The following is a 20,366-nucleotide window of genomic DNA, read 5'->3' as shown; positions in this document are numbered from 1 at the left end:
CTAGACTCACCCTCATGGTGTTCATGGTCATTATACGGTTCCTCGAGAGCTGGCTCCTTGCCCTTATCGAGTGCTTGCCGTACCTGGCTAGTTAGTCCGCTAATCATAGTTTTGAGCTCGTTCATATCTGTTTCAAGTTTGTCTAGCCTTTCATTGGCCATTGCTTGAGCTCTAGTTTCTACCATACACCAACTTGATGAAAAATTGGGACCGCCAAATTTTTTTTTCTAATAAATTGAATGGTACCACCGTGCTCAGCTCGTCATCCTGATGCTGATGGGCTAGATCACCAATAAGCGCTTCGGAAGATCTCAGACTTTTTTTTTTTTTTTTTGGAAAACTCCTAACGAAGTTTTACTCCTTCTTGATTAATACTGCAGTCGCCAAATCCTCAAAATGTCAATGCCGCCAAAAGTCCTGCGAAAATTATATCCAGGTACAAGAACCCTTCACAACTACTCCGATCTGGTGGATCTGAGAGATCTGAATGGTGGAACAATTGCTGCTGTTGATCTGATGGAGCTGCGGGACTGATGTCTGCTGCTGCTGCACTTGCTGATCTGGAATAGATGATGTGTGATCCCCCGATAGAAAGGGAACTATGGTCTTGAGGAGTGTCAGGTGCTACAGATCGCAATATACATAAGGGTCTGACAGTAGTACTCGGCCCAATGTTTCAGGGCTCTAACTAAGGAGGATCGACCGTACCCTTAGCCGTACAACCCGACTACCCTATCGTACGGGCGAGTAATCTCTCCGAGTGCTGTTCTCGGTGTACTGTAGCCACAAGAAGGCCGAAGGTTTATCTATGGCGAGGTTTCAAGGGAGCTAGGGGGCTTCCTATATACCCAGAGGGTACGTGGAAGACAGTCTGTGCGCGGTTCTGTCTAATGCGCTACTACTCGAAGGGGTACCCACAGGGGTTACAAGGGAGTCCAACAGACGTGACCACCTCTTGTATTTCCTGCGTTCATGCCTCCCCAAATCCACAGGTTTATGCGCTTAACGACAGATCCCGTGGTTTAAAGACGCCGGAACACGTCTCTAGCCAAATTTTTTTTTGCTAAAAATTGGAGATCCCACCGAGCCCTGGAAAGTGCTCTGATACCACTTGTTATGCTCTTAACCTGCAAAGTAACACCCAAACACAGAATATGCGAAGAAAAGATACCCAGAACACAGAATAGCAATGATTTTATTATTCAGAGAGAAATGTTCACAGGCCTCTTCGAGGGGGCAACCTCCAATAGAGCAGAGCTTGAATACAAAAACAAGACACGATACTCCTCGCAGGGAGTCTCTATCCTTTATATATGACTCATACATGCAATACCACGGGCCAATACCGTGGGTTTTATTAATACCATCTATCTAATACTACCGCCCATTTGCAACTAACTGTGGTCCCGTCATTAATTGCGGGTTAACCACTTACAAATATTAATATGGGCTTTATTGACTCTTGACTATGACGTGATCCCATGACATAAATAAGGGGTTAGGGTGGGACCCTAACAAAAGACAATCACTAATTCTAGTCGTTGAGCGCCTTGAATTTCACGTGAGGCAATATAATTAAGGAAAAATACTATTTTTATTTATTTTTAATAAAATAATATTATATTATATATGATTATATTGTTCACCGAAAAAAACTTCTCATGGGACCAAAATCCTCACTCATATGGGCATTACCCATCATGATACCTCACTCTTAAGCTCACTATTCTTATACTTGTTATAAACTCAACATCTCATGTATCAAAATTAAAACCAAAATAGGAAAAAAAGTAACCATATTTCCATTTACGAGTCTCACAATCCTCGTAACAACATTGGGCAAATCATAAATATAGATATAGATATCTGGTGGAAAACAATATTATCAACAAAGACCATCGCTGGTTTCATTTTTTTTTTTCTAGTTTTTCATAAAACCCTAAGTTCCAAAGTATGTGTACTTTAACTTGGCATGATAATTACCACGCTAGCCGAGGGTCACACAATTCTTTTTCACGCTTTCGCTTTCCCGCCGTGCTTCTGCAATCATTGTTTAACAATTTTTCTGACGCTTGGACACCTGCAAATCAGCCATGATTTAGGGGTGGAGAAAATCAGTGAGCTCCTTGATAATATTAATCAAAATCTATCTGCACCTCAGGTCATCTTGATCAACATCCGACTGTAAATATCGAGCATCTTGAAATTATTTGTTGTGAACAATGGTAAAACCTCTTCGAGTCTCCTGAAGCTGCGGAGTAAAATGTGGACAAGGGAATTAAGGGGATTGTGCGCTAGATGCCTACTTAGCCTAAAATTAATCTAGAACGGATGGACTCCTAATTTTGCTCTGATTGGTGTCCTGCACATTTGGACGGCTGTGAACGTGCCCCATGCTGTAGCGAGGCACATTGGATGCCCATAATGAGTATCGGCAATTTTTGCAGAGGGTGTCACAGTGTGAAGGCGATGCTGAAAGGTCTTAGGATGAAGCCTTTAGCTGTGGAAGTGGGCGAGCTTGGTAAGTACTTATCACTTAAAAAATTGTACTGTATTTTATGCACATGTTTCCTTCAATGTCCAGCTTCTCTGTTTTATTTGTATGCCAATGTTTAACATCAAAATCTCTGTGGGTTGTTGGACAAAATGCCAAATTGTCTTCATTTGGTAAAACTCACTTCATCTATCTCATTCTCTCGGTTGTTTAGATGCAGGATTTTGTAGGATTTTGCTTTGAAGTAGGGACTGCTAAAATTGTGGGCTTGAGTTCCAATGTTTGTGTAAAAATATCATAAAAATACAGATTAGGATGGGAGAAAACACCATGTTGATTCTGAAAGAAAATAGACCATGGAGAAAGCCTTGGATAGGTTTGACTTTATGCATAAAATGATAGAAACATTAACTTCATGGTGGTTGAAATCGATCGAACAGAGCCAAGTGTTTTTTCAGATATCTATTCACAACAACTTAAACAGAGGAAGCAGAGAGAGAATTACGGAGTAACATAGCATAGATGCAAACTTGCTTAATCGCTCAGGGTAAATGATGATGAAGTCCAATGTTGACAATGTGTTGAGTAGTTACCTTCAAGAACACGTTTTAACCAATTTGCAAAAATCATTGAACAATAATTTTTTTTGACTCAGATTAATTGGTAAATCACCAAGGTGATTCTGGTAGCACTGACGAAAATTGCCTATAGAGAACCCTCTTTAATAGTCAGCGCCTTAGGAGGAGAAAGATAATGAACAGAAGGTTTGCATTTAGCTAGGACTAACATTTCCAGAGGACTGCCCTTCCCGTTATTCTAATTATCCATAAAATGTACTGACTTCAAAAATAGGTTCAAGTTATCTTATGCACACACCGGCGAGAATCCTAATCGAATATTCATCTCTCAGTACCATAGGTTAAAACTTCTCTTGGCCTGGCCTGATGGTTCCCATGCTGTGTTGCCAAGAATGGGTTCACAAACCTTCCCTTGTCTCCCCATTCCGTGCCTTGGGTGTGGGGTGGCATTTTTGGTGAAACTCGAGGGACTTCCCCTGAAAACAATCCAAAATTCTGATTGATATGGTCTATTCGCATGCCTGGCATTCTCATTTTTAAGGTCTGATCCGTGCCTTCCATGCCCAATGGTCTGATGTATGGTCTGATTTTCATTTTCATTTCCTCTAATCTGCTACATGAATCTGTGCAGTAAGCTATCCTAACTTCTAAGAATCTGACTGGCATATTTCATGCCCAACTAGCTGATATGGAGGTTTTTTGTGTATTTGGATATGTACCTTCTATTGCTTGGAAATCTCTTACATGGATCCAACCAATGTGTGTAGTGCCAAAATATTGACTGGTATCATTCCCTCGAGTCTTGGCAAAGCCCTATAAATTGTGGAGTACTGCTGTTTAATGGGGTAGAGTTTGGTTTTATAGTTCAAATCACAGGGTTTTATGTTTCAAGCTTTTACAGTTTTACATAAATTTTAGTTCATAAACACATACATATCTTGTTGGAAATACTGAGAGGGGAGGGGGCGGGGTGAATCAGTATTCCTTTCCAATTGCTACTTTTACTAGTTAGATCACTTATATTTAGAACACAAAATGAACAACAATAAGAATAAATGCTTTTATTAATTTCTTCAATAAATCAAGTACAATATATGTAGGGCTCCAACCCTAGATGAAGACACCGATCTTCAATCTCCCAAGCTCCAACTTGTATTTGCCAAGCACCAACTTGGACTTCCAAGGCTCCAACCTTGTCAATTCTGAGGCACCAACCCCAAGGGCTCCAACCCTATATCTGGTTTAAGTTTCGACCTGGTTTCTTGAGGACTCCTATCCTCTAGGGCTCCAACCCTATCCTCCAAGGCACCAACCTTGTCTTTTTGAGGCTCCAACCTCTTGGGATCCAACCCTTTACTTCGTCAAGATATATTTGGTTATACTTCACGACTCCCAATGTTTTCTTCAACGAACCTTGTCAATCTTCAACTATCCATTCACTTAGTCTCCTCATCACATCATCAATGACAACCTTGTTCTTCACATGAAGGTGTCACCACTGCTCTTCATGTCGCCCAACCAAAATTCTTTAACGTCACTCCATGAGGACTTTCAACAATGCACCATGCTCTCCAAGGATGCCTCCTAGATCTGCTTTAAGATGTTTGTACCAAGTCTTCAAGATGCCTCCAAGTACCTTCTACAAATAGATCTTCAATAATGCCTTCCCAAGATGTCTTCACAATATCTTCAACAAGCTTCTTGATGCTGGCTTCAAAGGATGTTCTCCTATACTCCTTTAGAAGTCTTCACTTTAACAAGGCTACTTCAACATGTATCTTGCTTGTCCTTCAATACTCCTTTAAGATCACTTTAAGGTCTGATCAAGGTTTCTTCAATAAGATTCTACGGTAGGTTCACTCTTTAATGGAATGAGAATTCTGAACATGCTATGTGTTAATATTTTCAAACCCACTTGGTCTTCATTTGTTCTTAAGGATCATTTACTAAAATATGTTTGAAGTTGTCACCATTGCATCTTAGTTCAGGAAATTTCAATGAGCATTGGTTCCATGTCGAACTTCTGGTCAGAGAGTTAGATGGATCAACAAATGTGTGCTCAAAGAAGAAATGCCAGACATCTCCAAGCCATGGGAACAATCATGGCTAGATAAAAACTGGATCAACATTAGACTATTCCATAGGAACACAATACTTCAAGATACTAGTGTGTGTTCTACAATCCTCAAAGAGGAAATGTAAGAGATTCGATCCACTTGATATGCTTATTCAAAACGCTTGCCTTGCAATCAGTTTACGGTCTAGTCTTCGATGTGCACCAAAGTTAGGCTTCAAAGCTTAGGTTCTCAATTTATGCAAAAAACTTCAGTCTGCTACATGTGCCACAAAATTTCGATCACAGGTTGAAAAACAAACTTCTGGAAAATATGCTTTCTATAGGTCCGAGTTTCCTCGAATCATTCCTCCTTCACCCTGCAATGTATTTTCCTTGTCTAAACTGAGGAGAATAGTCCACGTCTTGCTCTTTTCAACAATAAAGGTATTTGAGATATCTTGTAGATCCGGTTTTTGTTGTTGTTGTTGTCGTTGTTGTTGTTAAATTGTTCAGTTCACGAGTTGTGAACCCTACGCATTCCAAAAATTATGTGTTGACCGAGTCCTGTATTTTCCACGATCTGTCGTTTTTTATTATACTCTGAAACTCAAATCCATGCATTTAGCCGAAGTTTGATGGTTTATTTATATTTGATCGTGTGCGTATGAGTGGACATGTTTGGAGGGCAAGCCAACCAGAAAAGCCGACAATTGTTTTGGTGAAGTCGATGTTTAACGTAATGCAACATCCAACGTGTAATATATTTCAAGGTCTTTACCGCTAGCATCAAGAGACTTTTTTATTATATATTAACGTTTGGTATTTAATTCAAATGTATGTAATATAATAATATAATTATTTAGTTTATTTTGACTATATATTAATGTATATTTATATAGTTATATGCATATGTATTTAGAGCTAAGGGTTGGCAATGTATTTAGGTTTAGGGTTTCATGATGATATAGCTACGGTTTCATCAATTTCATCAATGTCAGGATTTCATGTATTTAGGATCTAGATTTTGCTCACCTGGGGCTCACATAACATCTAGGGTTAGGGTTTGCTTCTAGGTTAGGTTAACAAGCAATGCTATATTAGTCTAGGGCTTCCAAGTAATCAAGGTTTAGCCATTTTCAACAATGCCATATTGACATCAATGACAACCTTGACCAACAATCTCCCCCTTTGTCATTGATGGCAATATTCTTGCCTTCTCAACATTCTCTCCCCCTTTGACATCAATGGCAAATGGGGTGCCCAAGTACTCCCCCTATCAAGCTGCTTCTCTTCATCATATTTTCTTCATCAATGATAGTTCTTCATAGATATGTTGCTCCCCCTATCATGGTGCTCTTCTTTAATGTACTTGCTTCCCTTAAGCCTCTGCATGTCTTCATGGAAATGGATGATGTAGATGATCCACCAATTCCCTTGCCTTCATAAACTCCTCTAGCACTTTTTCTTCTTTTTCAAGAAAGATTGCTACCATGTGATCAAGTGGAAGAAATATTCAACAATAGTCCATCAAATGAGTAAGGAATCATGTTCTTCAATGGAGTTGCTCCCAAGTGACGATCTTTTAAAAGATGCTTATCCATGTGTGACTCATCAAGGGTTTCATAGGGCTCTTCACAAATAGCTTCTGCAGGAATGATTAAGAATCATAACCTCCCCCTAATAGTATTGTTAATTTTAGGATAACAATGGTATGTTCTATGCTTAGAGCAATTTTACTTCAATTTTCTTTATTAGCCCAATATCATATCCAGTATAGCAATCACATCAACATGATAGTAAAATGCAGATAGAACATAAACAATAACAGTTGAGACAAGCCAACACAAGAGGACACAAGATATGGCACCAGCTAGGGACAAACACCATTGTGGGGAAACCCTTGATCAATTATTCTTATAATTCTTCAAAAGTTCAGCAGAGAGAGAGTACAATTTACAATATTCACTTGCCCAAACTGATCAGTCAAAACAACAGAAACAGAAAGCCCTAACCAGAAAGTCAACGTTGGGCTAAAATTGACCTCCAAAACAGCTCGGTCAACCTTGGTCAACTTGGTCTCCAACAACAAGATAGTGCAACCCAAAATAGTCCGAAAATAACCAGTCAAATTAGGTCAACAAAAGTCAATGCAACAACCTGAAATAAGGCAGTCAACGCTGGTCAACACAGGGGTCAAACTGCCTCGTTTTTTGTGCCCAGAACAACGGCTTGCCCAAACAGAAGTCTCCCTCACAAAACCGAAGTCAAATAGGGTCAACGCTGGTCAAAGTTAGCCTCTTGAAATTTCGGTCAAATCTGGTCAATGCAGTAGCTAGAAAAGACAGTCTTCCTTTCGCACGTTTGGAGAGAGAGAGGCCCATAAATCCGTACCCAATCAAGATGAGAGAGAGAAAGATGAATGAGATGAGATGCCAAAATGAGGAGGAGGCACCTTGTATTTATATGCAACGTTGAAGGCTGGAGGAGGCTAATTTGATGGCTGGTCGACCTTGACAATTTGTCCATAATCAAAATAAATTCATAAATTTATTCGTACATGTCAGAATGCAATGATCTTTATATCAATCCTACACCTCTCGGAAAGAGGAATCCAAAAAAAATATCAACTGCCTCATAAGAGCTATCCAAAGTGATGTTTGGCCCTAGTTGCCAAATTTAACACTCCCTCTCAACTAGGGAGAACATCACCTGCCAAATTGTCTGACAATCTGTACCATCCCTGTCACTGCACTGCTAAACCATGAAGAAAGAAGAAATGATTGAGAATGTATCATACCATTCTCCACTGACCTGAAGTCAGTCTCCAACAACGAGTGTGTCATACCACTCTTAACTGACCCGTAGTCAGTTTCCATTGATCCCAGATCAATATCAACATCTTAGCATAGGGAGTACGGTAGTACACGATGCGTCCATCCATAGTACTATGGTCCCTATCCTCATTTCCCTACCCATTGGTCAGATGAGAGGTACTTCCCATGAGTCCTGGATTGCATGGGTAGGATGTGCCAGCAGGAGGAGGTGAACCATTCATCCTGCTCATATGACATAGGGGAGGGTGAACCACTCAGCTTATGCATATGCCACCATGGGGTATCACAGGGGAAGGTGAACCATTCGCCTTGTACACAATGCACGACTAGGGGAGGGTGAGTCACCCTATGGTCGCTCATCGCTCCAAGAAGTACCCCAAGCCTCCCAGAGCTCCTAGAGCTCACTATCCATCTCATACAGGACCCTCATAAGAGGGTCTCTCCACGACTCCAAGTCGTTCACGAAAGGTTAAGAATTTGACCTTCCCGAGGGGTTTCGTAAGAATATCGATGACCTGCTCATCGGTCCCAATATGATGGAACCTTATTGCTCCTTGTTGTACCATATCCCGGATAAAGTGGTACCTGATATCAATATGCTTGGAGTAATCATGAAACACAGGATTCTCAGAAAGACGAATCCCACTCTGGTTGTCACAGAAGATCACGGTGGTATCCAGCACATGTCCAAACAGCTCACTAAAGAGCTTCCTTAACCAAATAGCTTCACAGGAGGCCAAACTAGCAGCAATGTATTCAGCCTCAGCGGTGCTTAAAGCAACCGACTTCTGCTTCCTGCTCATCCATGATATTGAAGCAGAACCTAGAGAGAAGCAACATCCTGATGTGCTTTTGCGATCCACCACACTGCCAGCCCAGTCTGCATTAGAGTAACCATGGAGCCTCACATTCCCGACAGTGTATCTCAGTCCATAAGTGATTGTGCCCCGGAGATATCTTAAGATATTCTTGGCAGCAATCCAATGTATATGGTGAGGCTCGACCATAAACTGACTCAATGTGTTCACTACAAAACATATGTTGGGACGAGAGTTCACCAAGAACATTAGGGCCCTTATGAGTTGACGATACTTAGAAGGATTTCCCAAATCAGGCCCGACAACACTTCCGCATAACTTCTTGAAGTTAAGTTCCATCGGAGTAGTAAAGGACTTGCAGTCCACCATCCTAAATCTTTCAAGTAGCTTCACAACATATTTTCCTTGAGAAAGGAAAATCTCCCGTGGCTTTTGCAAGACCTCCAACCCTAGGAAGTAATGCATCAGTCCTAGGTCCTTCATATCAAATTCGGAAGCCAACTCTCTCTTACATTAGTCGATAAGAGGGTCTGCACCTATTAGAAAGAGATTGTCCACATAGAGTACCAAGATGAGAGGTCCATCATTCTCAACCTTAAAGTAAAGGTTCAGATCAGCTTTACTTCTTGTAAATCCCAGCTTCATCAGATAGCTATCGATCCTCTCATACCAAGCTCGGGGTGCTTGCTTCAACCCATAGAGGGCTTTCTTCAACCTGCATACATGTGTCTGACGATCTTGAACTTCAAACCCCTCAGGTTGTTCCACATAGACTTCCTCCTTAAGTGAACCATGCAAGAAGGCAGTCTTGACATCCATCTGGTGTAGATTCCATCCTTGCGAGGCAACAAGGGCTATAATCGAACGGATGGTGGTGTAGCGAGCAACGGGTGCAAATATCTCATCATAATCTACACCTTCCTTTTGAGAGAAGCCTCGAGCAACAAATCTGGCCTTGAACTTCTCAGCACTTCCATCAACACCATGCTTGATCTTGTAGAGTCATTTAGAGGTGACAACAGATTTGTCCTGGGGTATAGGGACCACATCCCAGACATCATTCTTCATAATTGACTCGTACTCTTCGTCATAACATCCTTCCATACTTGTTGCTTCACAACTTCTTTGAATGAGCAAGGTTCAGACTGAATAACGGTGCTCATAACAGTTAAGTACCCTTGCTACCTATTAGGCTTCTTGCTTTCACGAAATGTCCCCCTTGGTGCAACATGTCTCTCGGCATCTTCGAGAGTTTCTCTTAGCCATGAGGGTCTCCTTTTGGAGGAGGAGGGCTCATGAGGAGGAGGATCAGTGGGATCCATCGGTTCTTCAACAGTGGGCATCGGCTCATCCTGTGAATCTCCCTGATTTCCTGCATCTGCTTCTTTGTCCTTCCTTGGAATAGGGAGATTGCTAATCTTCCTTAGGGCAACATCATCATCGAAGGTGACATCATGACTCAACTCTACTTCTCTTTGACCAGGCACATAGATTCTATATGCCTTAGAAGTTTCACTATAGCCCACAAAAGTTCCTTTCTTCCCAGATGCCTCCAATTTACTTCTCTTTTCTTTCGGCACATGAAAGTATACGAGACTACCAAAAATTCTAAAATGAGAAACATCAGGTTTCTTACCGGTGAAAACTTCTTCGAGAGTTTTGGAGTCCAATGCTTGATGAGGGCATCGATTTTGAACGTACACAGTAGTGTTGGCAGCTTCTCCCCATAGGAACTTTGGAAGTCCTTGATCATGAAGCATGGCACGAGTGGCTTTTATAATGGAACAATTCTTCCTTTCAACAACACCATTTTGCTCAGGAGTATATGCAGTAGTAGTCTCCCTCTTAATGCCAGCTTCCCTGCAATAGTCATTGAATTCATTTGACTCATACTCGGTTCCATTATCGGTCCTCAATATCTTGATCTTCTTCCCTGTTTGATTTTCCACCAAGGCTTTGAAGGCATGGAACCATGAGAATATTTCGTCCTTCTTCTTCAAGAAATATATCCAAGTTTTGCGAGAGAAGTCATCCACAAAGACAACATAATATAAATATCCTCCTAATGATGTCACAGGCAACATACCAGATAGATCAGAATGAACCAATTGCAAAATGTCTGTGGTCTTGCTATCACTTGAGGGGAATGGTCCCCTTGTATATTTTCCCTTGGCACATCCCTGACATACACCTTCATGCTCTATTTTGATTTCGGGCATACTTGTAACCATCTTCCTTACATCGGGTAGAGCCTTATATTGAAGATGAGCAAACCTCCGGTGCCATAGTTCGGATTGAAGAGATGTGTCGCAAGACATGGCTCCCAGTGGACTTCCTCCAACTTGATATAAACTGACAACCCTGAGTCCAACAGTAAATGCTTCTTTGAAATTTATTTTCCACACATGTACCTTTCCATCTATGAATGCCACCTTGAATCCTTTGTCTTCCATCGTCGAGATAGATACTAGATTCTTCTTTAGATCAGGGACATATAGTACTTCTTGAAGATGAATGGTGTTACCTTGATTCAATTGAAGGGTAACATTCCCAATTGCCTTCACGGGATAGGTGGCATTGTCTCCAAGGATAATCTCAAATTTGTATCCTTCTCTATCAGATTTGAAAGAGCTTCCTTGTACCTGGTGAAGTGCTTGGAGTTTCTTGTTCTTTTCAAAGCTCGATCATTTCCAAGTTGAGTAGCAAAAGCATTCCTTTTCCCTTTGTTGTTGAACCTGCCATTCCTTTGATTGTTGTTGTTGCCCCTGGAATGATTGTGATCATCATCATGAGATGTGTCCCTTCTATTTGGACACTCCCTGGCATAGTGACCAAACTTGTTGCAAACGAAGCATCTTCCCTTCCTTCCATTTTTGAATCTCGGTCTTCCTTGACTTTGCTTCTTTGAACCTGCATTGTTCTTCCTCTTGGCATGAGCGAAGAATGCGGTAGGATTATTCCTATTCGAAGGCATCTCCAATTCCATCATCCTTGTTTCTTCTTGAGAACATCTAGTCAACAATTCTTCAAAACTTGGAATTCTGTCGTTATTGAGAATAGTAGTGTTGAACACATGCCATTCGGGAGGAAGACCTCCAAGGGCAATGAGAGTGAGCTCCTTGTCAGCAATAGCTTCACCAATCGAAAGAAGATCATTTTTGATCTCTGTAATCCTCATGAAGTAGGTTTGAATATCTTCATTTCTTCCTTTCTTTATATCCTTAAGCTTGTTCTTGAGGAAAAGAATTTGGTTTGCATTGCTAGATTTGAACATGCCAACCAACCTCTCATATATCTCCTTTGATGTATTCAAATTGGAGATGTAAGCAACTAAGTGCTTATGAATAGAATCCCTGATGATCTTCTTGGCTTTGACTTCACCCTTCTTGTACTTTGTTTTAGCAGCAGTCGATGCATTTGAAGGAGGTTCCGAAATCTTTCCCTGCACATAATTCATGACATCTTGCTCTTCTAAAGTCAAATCAAGAGACATCTTCCATGCATGATAATCAGACTTATCATGAAGCTTATCATCAAACTTGAAGTAGGATGTGGAGGTCATTGAGATTTGTTCTTGATCAGTGATTGCTCCTTTTAGTGATTGCTCTTCACTCTTGCTTGTGCTTTGTTTTCACCTCAGCTTAGATACCATGTTAATTTTAGGATAACAATGGTATGTTTATGCTTAGAGCAATTTTACTTCAATTTTCTTTATTAGCCCAATATCATATCCAGTATAGCAATCACATCAACATGATAGTAAAATGCAGATAGAACATAAACAATAACAGTGGAAGACGAGCCAACACAAGAGGACACAAGATTTGCACCAGCCAGGGACAAACCCCAATGTGGGGAAACCCTTGATCAATTCTCCTTATAATTCTTCAAAACTTCAACAGAGAGAGAGAGTACAATTTACAATATTCACTTGCCCAAACTGATAAGTCAAAATAGCGGAAACAGAAAGCCCTAACCAGAAAGTCAACTCTAGTTAACCGGGTTGAAATTGACCTCCAAAACGGCTCGGTCAACCTTGGTCAACTCGGCCTCCAACAACAAGATAATGCAACCCAAAACAGTCCGAAAATAACCAGTCAAATATGGTCAACAAAAGTCAACGCAACAACCTGAATTAGGGCAGTCAATGCAGGGGTCAAACTGGCTCTTTTTTGTGCCTAGAACAATGACCTGCCTAAACAGAAGTCTCCCTCACAAAACCGAAGTCAAACACGGTTAACGCTGGTCAAAGTCAGCCTCTTGAAATTCCGGCCTCTTGAAATTCCAACCTCTTGAAATTTCGGTCAAATTTGGTCAATGCAGCAGTGAAAAAAGACAGTCTTCCTTTCGCATGTGTGGAGAGAGTGAGGCCCATAAATCCGTACCCAATCAAGATGAGAAAGAGAAAGATGAACATACAAATATATATTAAATATGAATAAGAATGAATGAATGATTTACAAATGAGAACGAGAGGGTTGCTTATATATCAGGCAAGTGTCTCTTCATGAAGAGTCATGTCTCAATTAGACATGCCTCTTCAACCTAATTACTACTTAACTAATAATTATTTATGCTTATTATCATTTATATTATTTTACATTATTTATATATATTTTATTCATTACAGTTTCCAAGGACTTTCTTGGATGTTGGCAACTTTAGGGCGTTAGGTCTATGCAACTTAAACTACATGGCAACCAACAGACATCAAATGGCCTCAACTTATGCTATGTTTCAAGGTGCCTACAACCAATTATCCTGAGAATAATGAATATCATTTGACGGGTTATTAAAGAATCAGTCTTCATTTTAGACTGTAATTAGGCCATTTTAACTAAAGAAGTCCAAAATGTGTTAGAGCAAACCTTGGTTCTTCGATCAATCTGTGTTCATTTGTTTAGGATAGTGGCAGTCCATATTAATTGTCCTTGCAAGTGGTTGAACCTTATCAAGAATGTTTTTTGGAAATGTATCGAGATTCAGAAATGCATTCATAACAATTTTCTGAAGAGCGAGGAAGTGGACATTTTGTAGAATCAGAGTTAGGCTACTGGGTGCATGCAAAAAATTAAACTGGACTTATACAATTTTTTGGAGTCTTATAGTTTCTTTTGACTACAATCTTCTTTCCTTCTCTTGAGTTTTTCTTTACTTTCTGTTGTGAATATAATGTATACAGATTTTTGTATGATTGATTTATCAGTGTGATTCTATTGAGCGGTTGTTTTGTGACAGATGGGAATTGCTTGAAGTACTTCCCCCAATATAAAGAATATTCGACTTTGAATCTAGAGCATGATTTTTGTGGAAGCAGGTTGGAGACTGATGTGAGTGGCCATAAAAGAGATAAAATTGCAAAAGCTGATTTTCCTGTAGATACTGTGGAAGAGAGATTAGGAGGATGGTCCATTGATAGTAGTCCTATTAAGGGAGAAAGTCCAAGGCATATTGGTTGTAAGAGAAATTTTGAAATGCGTGTGAAGAAGTATGTTAAACAGCAATACAGCAATGGGAAGTTCAATGATCTTCTGACAAATGTGATTGCAACCCCAGAAGTTCTCAAAATAGCTTATCAAAGTGTAACACATAACTTGAACCTTATAACACCAGACATGACAGGATTGTCTACAGTTGATGCTAACGTTATTTGTTTCAGTTCTATAGCAAAGCAGCTGGTAGATGGTAATTTTGATGTAAAATCAAATATTCAAACATTTTTTTTTCGAAAACTAAACATGAATACTTGGTGCTTCCCAGCTTACAATCGAAAGCTGTACAAGAGGAAATTATAATGGTTTTGAAGGTTGTTTACAGGCCACAGTTTTCCACAATTTCACATAGTCATAGAAATGGAAGAGGACAACATTCGGCTCTAAAATACATTCAAAATCAGATTCACAATTCTGATTGGTGGTTTAGCATTGTCATACAAAAGAAACTTGATGCTTCAGTCTTTATGAAATTAGTCGCTGCAATGAAAGAAAATATCCATGATGATAGCCTGTACAAATTTCTGGGCCAGATGTTTGATGCAGATGTTCTAAATGTAGAATTTGGTGGTTTTCCAAAGGGCCAAGGATATCTGCAAGAAGGTATTCTTTCCTCAGTTCTGATGAATATCTACTTGGATCTTTTTGACCAGGAATTTTATAAGATCTGTATGCATTATGAAGCACTAGATAATAAGTCTGATTGTGAGCATAAGATGAATTTACTAAATCAAATGCAACATTTTTCGAAGCTCCGGCAGTGGCTTCGCAATCAAATGAAACAAGATTCTCAAGGAACTCATTCAACTGCTGATAGCTCTAAAAAATTACATGCCTGCAGGTATATGGATGAAATATTTATTGCCATTTCAGGTCCTTATGAACTTGCCATTGAAGTTAGAGATGTGATCCTTGTATTCCTGGAGGATTCCCTTGATTTAAAGGTGAACCACTCAAAAGCACGAGTACGAAATACTGCTTTTGAGGGTATACAATTTCTTGGCATGGATATTGGGACTGTTCCACTATCTGAGTTGCAGAATCCTAAAAATAAAGCTCCTCTTAGAGTGGTGAACAAGCTTAGTAGTAAAATCAAGCTATTTTCTGAACAAAAGCAATGGCATTGGGAAGCGTGGACCAAAAGACTAGGAAAGAAGTGGTTGGCTCATGCTTTGAAGAAAATCAAGGAGTCAGATGATGGCAAACCTGGGATGACTGACGAGCTAAGAGAATATCGAAAACCTGGCATGAAAGCAGATCACTGGTTCAAAGAGATGCTGATTATATGGATACAGGACTTGGATAAGCGATCTGAGATGGATAAAAGGAAAAAGGCATGGCTTAGAAAGGCTTCTGAGGAGGATCTTTTGTCTGAACTCATCATTGAATCAGAGTTACCTCAAGATCTAAGGGATTCATATTATCGGTTTCAGGAAAAAGTTGAGGAATTTGTGAATTCAGAATTTGCAACCATGAATTCACTAAAGAAAGGCCTTGAAAGTTCGATGGCTGATGCTAAGTGTTCAGCAGAAATGAGAATTGTGATAGATGCACCTATTATCAGTATCAAGAGTAGTCTCATTCATTTTGGGCTTTTAAATAGGAAAGGACATCCTCAGTGTCTGCATGCACTCATTCATCAAGAAGATTCACTAATTATACATTGGTATATTGGGCTTGCCATGAGATTGATAAATAACTTTTTTGACTGCAAAAATTTCTTGATGGTCATGAGCATCATTAGTAAACATGTAAAAAATTCATGTGTTGTAACCCTCGCAATGAAGCACAGGACATCCAGTACTTGGGTACTGAATCAATTTGCTGAAGAACTAAGTGCCATACCTTCATCTGAAGAAACAGAATCAGGAACCTCATCTAAATTTGACATTTTATCACTAGGCAACTCCTGTTTTAGTGACAGAATATCTTTCGGTAATAGCTTGTGGCTTTTAGTAGTCCATAAAAGTATTGATTCATCTGCTAGATGCTCTATTGCATGCTGCAATACCAAAGTTACGGAATTATATTCCATATATGGAAACAGAAAAGGACATAATTCTGGTGTGAATCATAAGATATGCCCAATTGGTTTGGGTAGTACTCATCCAATCTTTGAAAGAAAATATATAAACCTATGTATGGAGCATGTAACAGATTTGTACTTGGGCAAAATCACACTTCAAGACATTGACTTTACATTTGCCCCATTTTCAAAAACCACATATCAACCACATGGCTAATTTTATTCTTTCTTTATCATATGGATTTTCTTTTTTTGGATTATTTCCTTGGTTGAATCCTCAACAATGGTTTACTTATTACTCCTACAACGTAAATTAATGAACAATTCAATCTTACTGATTTCACAATGGAACTTTTTATTCGGAATGAAATGCATATAACTTCATGGCTAGATTATCGGATTTGGTCCCCTAGGTTCTGGTGTCCATACCTGCAGTCACACCCACATTGGGCACATAACCAGATGCAGGCATCTGTACCCAAAGCACCCATTTAGGGCATTTGCTGACTGGGTGCTTTTACGATGTGCACCTAGCCAGCCTATGATCTGCTGGGAGTGTCTACCAGCAGGGGAAGTGCCCTCGGCAATTCTGCATGCAGGAAGTTTTCCTTGCTGGGAAACACACCCACCAGGGTTGTTAAACTCTCACATAAATGAAATTAAACAAACAGAAGAACACATACCCTATTGGGGAAAAAACAGTCCCTCCCCCTGCCCAATTCTTATTTCATCATCAGAAAATACTGGAAATTTCCATAAGTCGCAGCAACATCTACTATGCAGATAAGATTTCTTCCAGCCTGCGATCACCATGAAACCCCTTATTTTCCATGTTTGCCTGACCTGGGTAACCAATATAAGCAATGCCTTCTGAAATAATCCCATCGCTAAACTTCAGCTTAGGTGTACAATTACCAAATGGATATCTTTAACCCATTATAATGGTCCTGTCCTCTCTTGCACTAATTATCAGTGATGAAAACTTGCCATTTTGTTCACCACACTGGCCAAATCTTATCAGTAAATACAGTGTTTGCATCTCTATTGGTTTCAGTTTGTAACTTTGTATCTTTGCTTATGGCATTCAGTGTCAGTCCCTTGAACATTTATTAATCTGGAAGTCCAATGTATTTGTTGCCTTCTAAGCCTAATTCAAGAGCTTATGACCTTGTCAAAAGTTTCAGCAATTATTTTTGGCATAAATCGGTAAAATGTCTTTTGTCTTGTGGTTCTATTCCTATTGTGTTATTCTTATGATTACATTTTCTTGTAGAACAGAGTATGAATTTATTGTACTCATTTTTTTCACACTGGATGGAACTATATACTGATCTAAGGTTTGGTTATTGTTTGGATCATGTCTATATGAATCCATGATGAAGTAGGATGAACAGTAACATTTGTCGTTTACAATTAGGAAGTTTATATTATATAATGCAGACTTCAAATATTAAGTGTATTGAATTTGTTTACAGGCATGCGTTAGTTTGCCCTTGTGGGTTTTGTTAATTTAAGTTAAAGAGTTTTGAACTAATAATGGGAGAATTCGGGCTGATTGACAGTCTGTAGTCCGGCACTGAAAAACTTCACTAGCAACATCTTTCCCATCTACTAGGGGCGAGGGAGGGGGGATTTCTGGATTCGATTCTTGTGGCTAAAGTGATGAAATGCATGTTAATAATAGGGAAGGGGGAAACGCTTGCTTAAGGACTCTGCAAAAAGCCATGGAATTGTTCTTGTTAACCACCACTCGTGGATAGTATATATGGGAGAAAAGTTTTCTCCTAGATGGTCTTCAACCAGCAGTCAACAACCCCTTGCAGCACCCATATAGCTTGATGTGCCATTTTCTCCGCCACCTGAACCAACCATGTGGTCCCTCACCCATTTGTTATGAGTGTATGTTTGAAGGTGGGCCTCCCAACCCCAAAGGTATGACTTTTCATTGGTATAGTTGAGTAATTTACCTTGTCATGAGCACTTTGGGGCATGAATTGGTGGGGGGATTCGGCGAAAAGAGTGGGTTAGGTTTGTATTCTTGTCTCCATTGCCCAATTTCCTAGTTACCCTTGTATCCTAGTCCTGTGGGATCTCTTTTATTGGTCATTAGCTTTAAGGTTGATGCTACATGGGAAATCCCGATTTTGGTTGCATGGTCTTGCTTCTCGATACCACCTACATTACTCCCTCTCTAATTATTCAGCCCCATTCATCTTTTTTCCCATCCGGGTCCACATGTGTCCACTGGGTCCAGGTTAGCCTCCCCCTTCCCCTATCCACACCTTGGGTCGAGCCTAGAACGATGCACCGAAGGTTGATGCAGATAAAAATAAAGTAAAAAACATAATTTGGCCACTCTCAATAGGAAATGTACCACAAAATGCAAAAGATGGCTAAGACATACAAATTTAGCACGTGGGCAAAAGCCGAACATGAGCTCTACCCCTTATGCATGGCCATCACCCTGGTTCTTGTGGGTCCTAGAAGAGCCCCCTTCATCATTATGGAATCCATGATTGTCCCAACCCTTGGTGGGCAATGAACTGCCCCACCTCAAGGGGGTATCCACTGATACATATTACACATCATGCTCTCCATCCCGTGGAGCCCCGAGTAATTATGAAGAAATATCAATAAAAAGCAAAAGACATTTGAAAAATGGTGGAAAAACAAAGGCCAAGGTAACTCATGCACCATGATTTGCTCCTTCCCACATTCATATACCCAGGTGTGGGCTTCCCTTTTTATAGCTACCCATTGTATCTTGACATGTGCTCTGGATGTTTTCCCTCACTCCCATTCCATTCCATCATTATATCATTTGCCACCCACCTCTTAAAAGATGTACTATGGACATTCCATCCTCTTTAGAGGTTGAAACTGCCTAATAGAGTCCTTGGTTAACCTACTTTTAAGCTTGGGGGTACTTGTACATGCCAAAGCCCATTATGGAAGGGCATGCCACCATGAAGTGCCGCATTGATCACATAACTTGTCAGCATTATTACTTGATTATTCTAATGATTTGTTGTATTGGAGGGCAAGGGGACGCATTGGATCTTATGCATGATTGCAAGTGGGTTTTCATTTAGGGTTTGGTGTCCCTATATGGGGTCCTAGTCCTCCAGAGGGCCACATTGGTACTTGTAGGGTTAACGTTGAGAGCCATGGGCCTCCACCATAGTAGATATTACTTATGGATCCTCAACAACATTCATTGATTGCTCATGTTCCACCTTTGGATGAGGATGATGCCCCTGGTCCACCTTGTCCAACAGGCTCCACAGTTGCACCATACACTTGGCAGATGTTTCAGGATGCTTCCCAATGCGAATGGAGGGTTTATATAACCACTCCAGCCCTTACAGATGGTTTACAGACATATTTGATCCATTTGGAAACCCATGAGGTTTTCCTTGTGTCCCCACACCCACTTGGGAGCACCACAGGTTCTTGATTAGATAACAAGGGGTCAACCTCTTGTCCACTATGTTTAGAGTCATTTTCTTCATCACGACACCCCTTGAACTACTTTAGGCCTAATTAAAGGCCCAACGACATCACTTTGTTGATTATTCGACCTTCTTGAGAGACTTATCTTTACATTATTGAGCTATTTGGTGGGCTTGTCACCAAAGGTTTTGTTATTATGCACATTATTTTATTTTAGGGGCTAAATTATGCCTAATTAGCTGAATCGAATTCATTAGAAAGTGTATAAATAGAAGTGTGATGGAATCATTTGATCATCATCACTTGGTTTGAATCATTTTCTCTTGTGATATTATCGCTATTCTTTTTGGAGGACGAAATTGGATGGATGGATGAATTTTGATATTTGGATCTCTTCATTTTTCTCTTGGATATACTTGTGCTCACATGTAAGTGTTCTTTTAATGCTATTTTGTCTTTTCTTATGTCACATGCATGTTGCTGGGGAATTTCTCTATACTAGGTTGAAGTTTGTTACTTTTCTTGTGTGAAATGGTGAAAATTTGTCTTTTATTAGCGTTGCATCATGTCATGGGCCATGTTTGAATAAGTGAATGTTTCTAGAGATATTTTGTT

General features: G+C 40.0%; 1 protein-coding gene across 1 annotated transcript; it reads left to right on the top strand.

The window, feature by feature from the left end:
* Positions 1-2,011: 2,011 nt before the first annotated feature.
* Positions 2,012-16,531, top strand: LOC149162672 (nuclear intron maturase 4, mitochondrial-like). The gene is given in 3 exon segments (XM_089435763.1): positions 2,012-2,521; positions 14,019-14,492; positions 14,495-16,531. Coding segments are annotated over 3 exon segments (2,601 nt in total). The 5' UTR covers positions 2,012-2,415; the 3' UTR covers positions 16,516-16,531.
* The last annotated feature ends 3,835 nt before the right edge of the window (positions 16,532-20,366 follow it).

The sequence above is a fragment of the Pinus tabuliformis genome, chromosome 5_2 (genome assembly GCF_031772625.1).
Source record: "Pinus tabuliformis cultivar Carrire ecotype Pingquan chromosome 5_2, CPIR1, whole genome shotgun sequence".
NCBI classification, from domain to species: Eukaryota; Viridiplantae; Streptophyta; class Pinopsida; order Pinales; family Pinaceae; genus Pinus; species Pinus tabuliformis.
The sequence above is the reverse complement of the archived record's forward strand: the minus strand, read 5'-3'. Positions and strand labels throughout refer to the sequence as shown.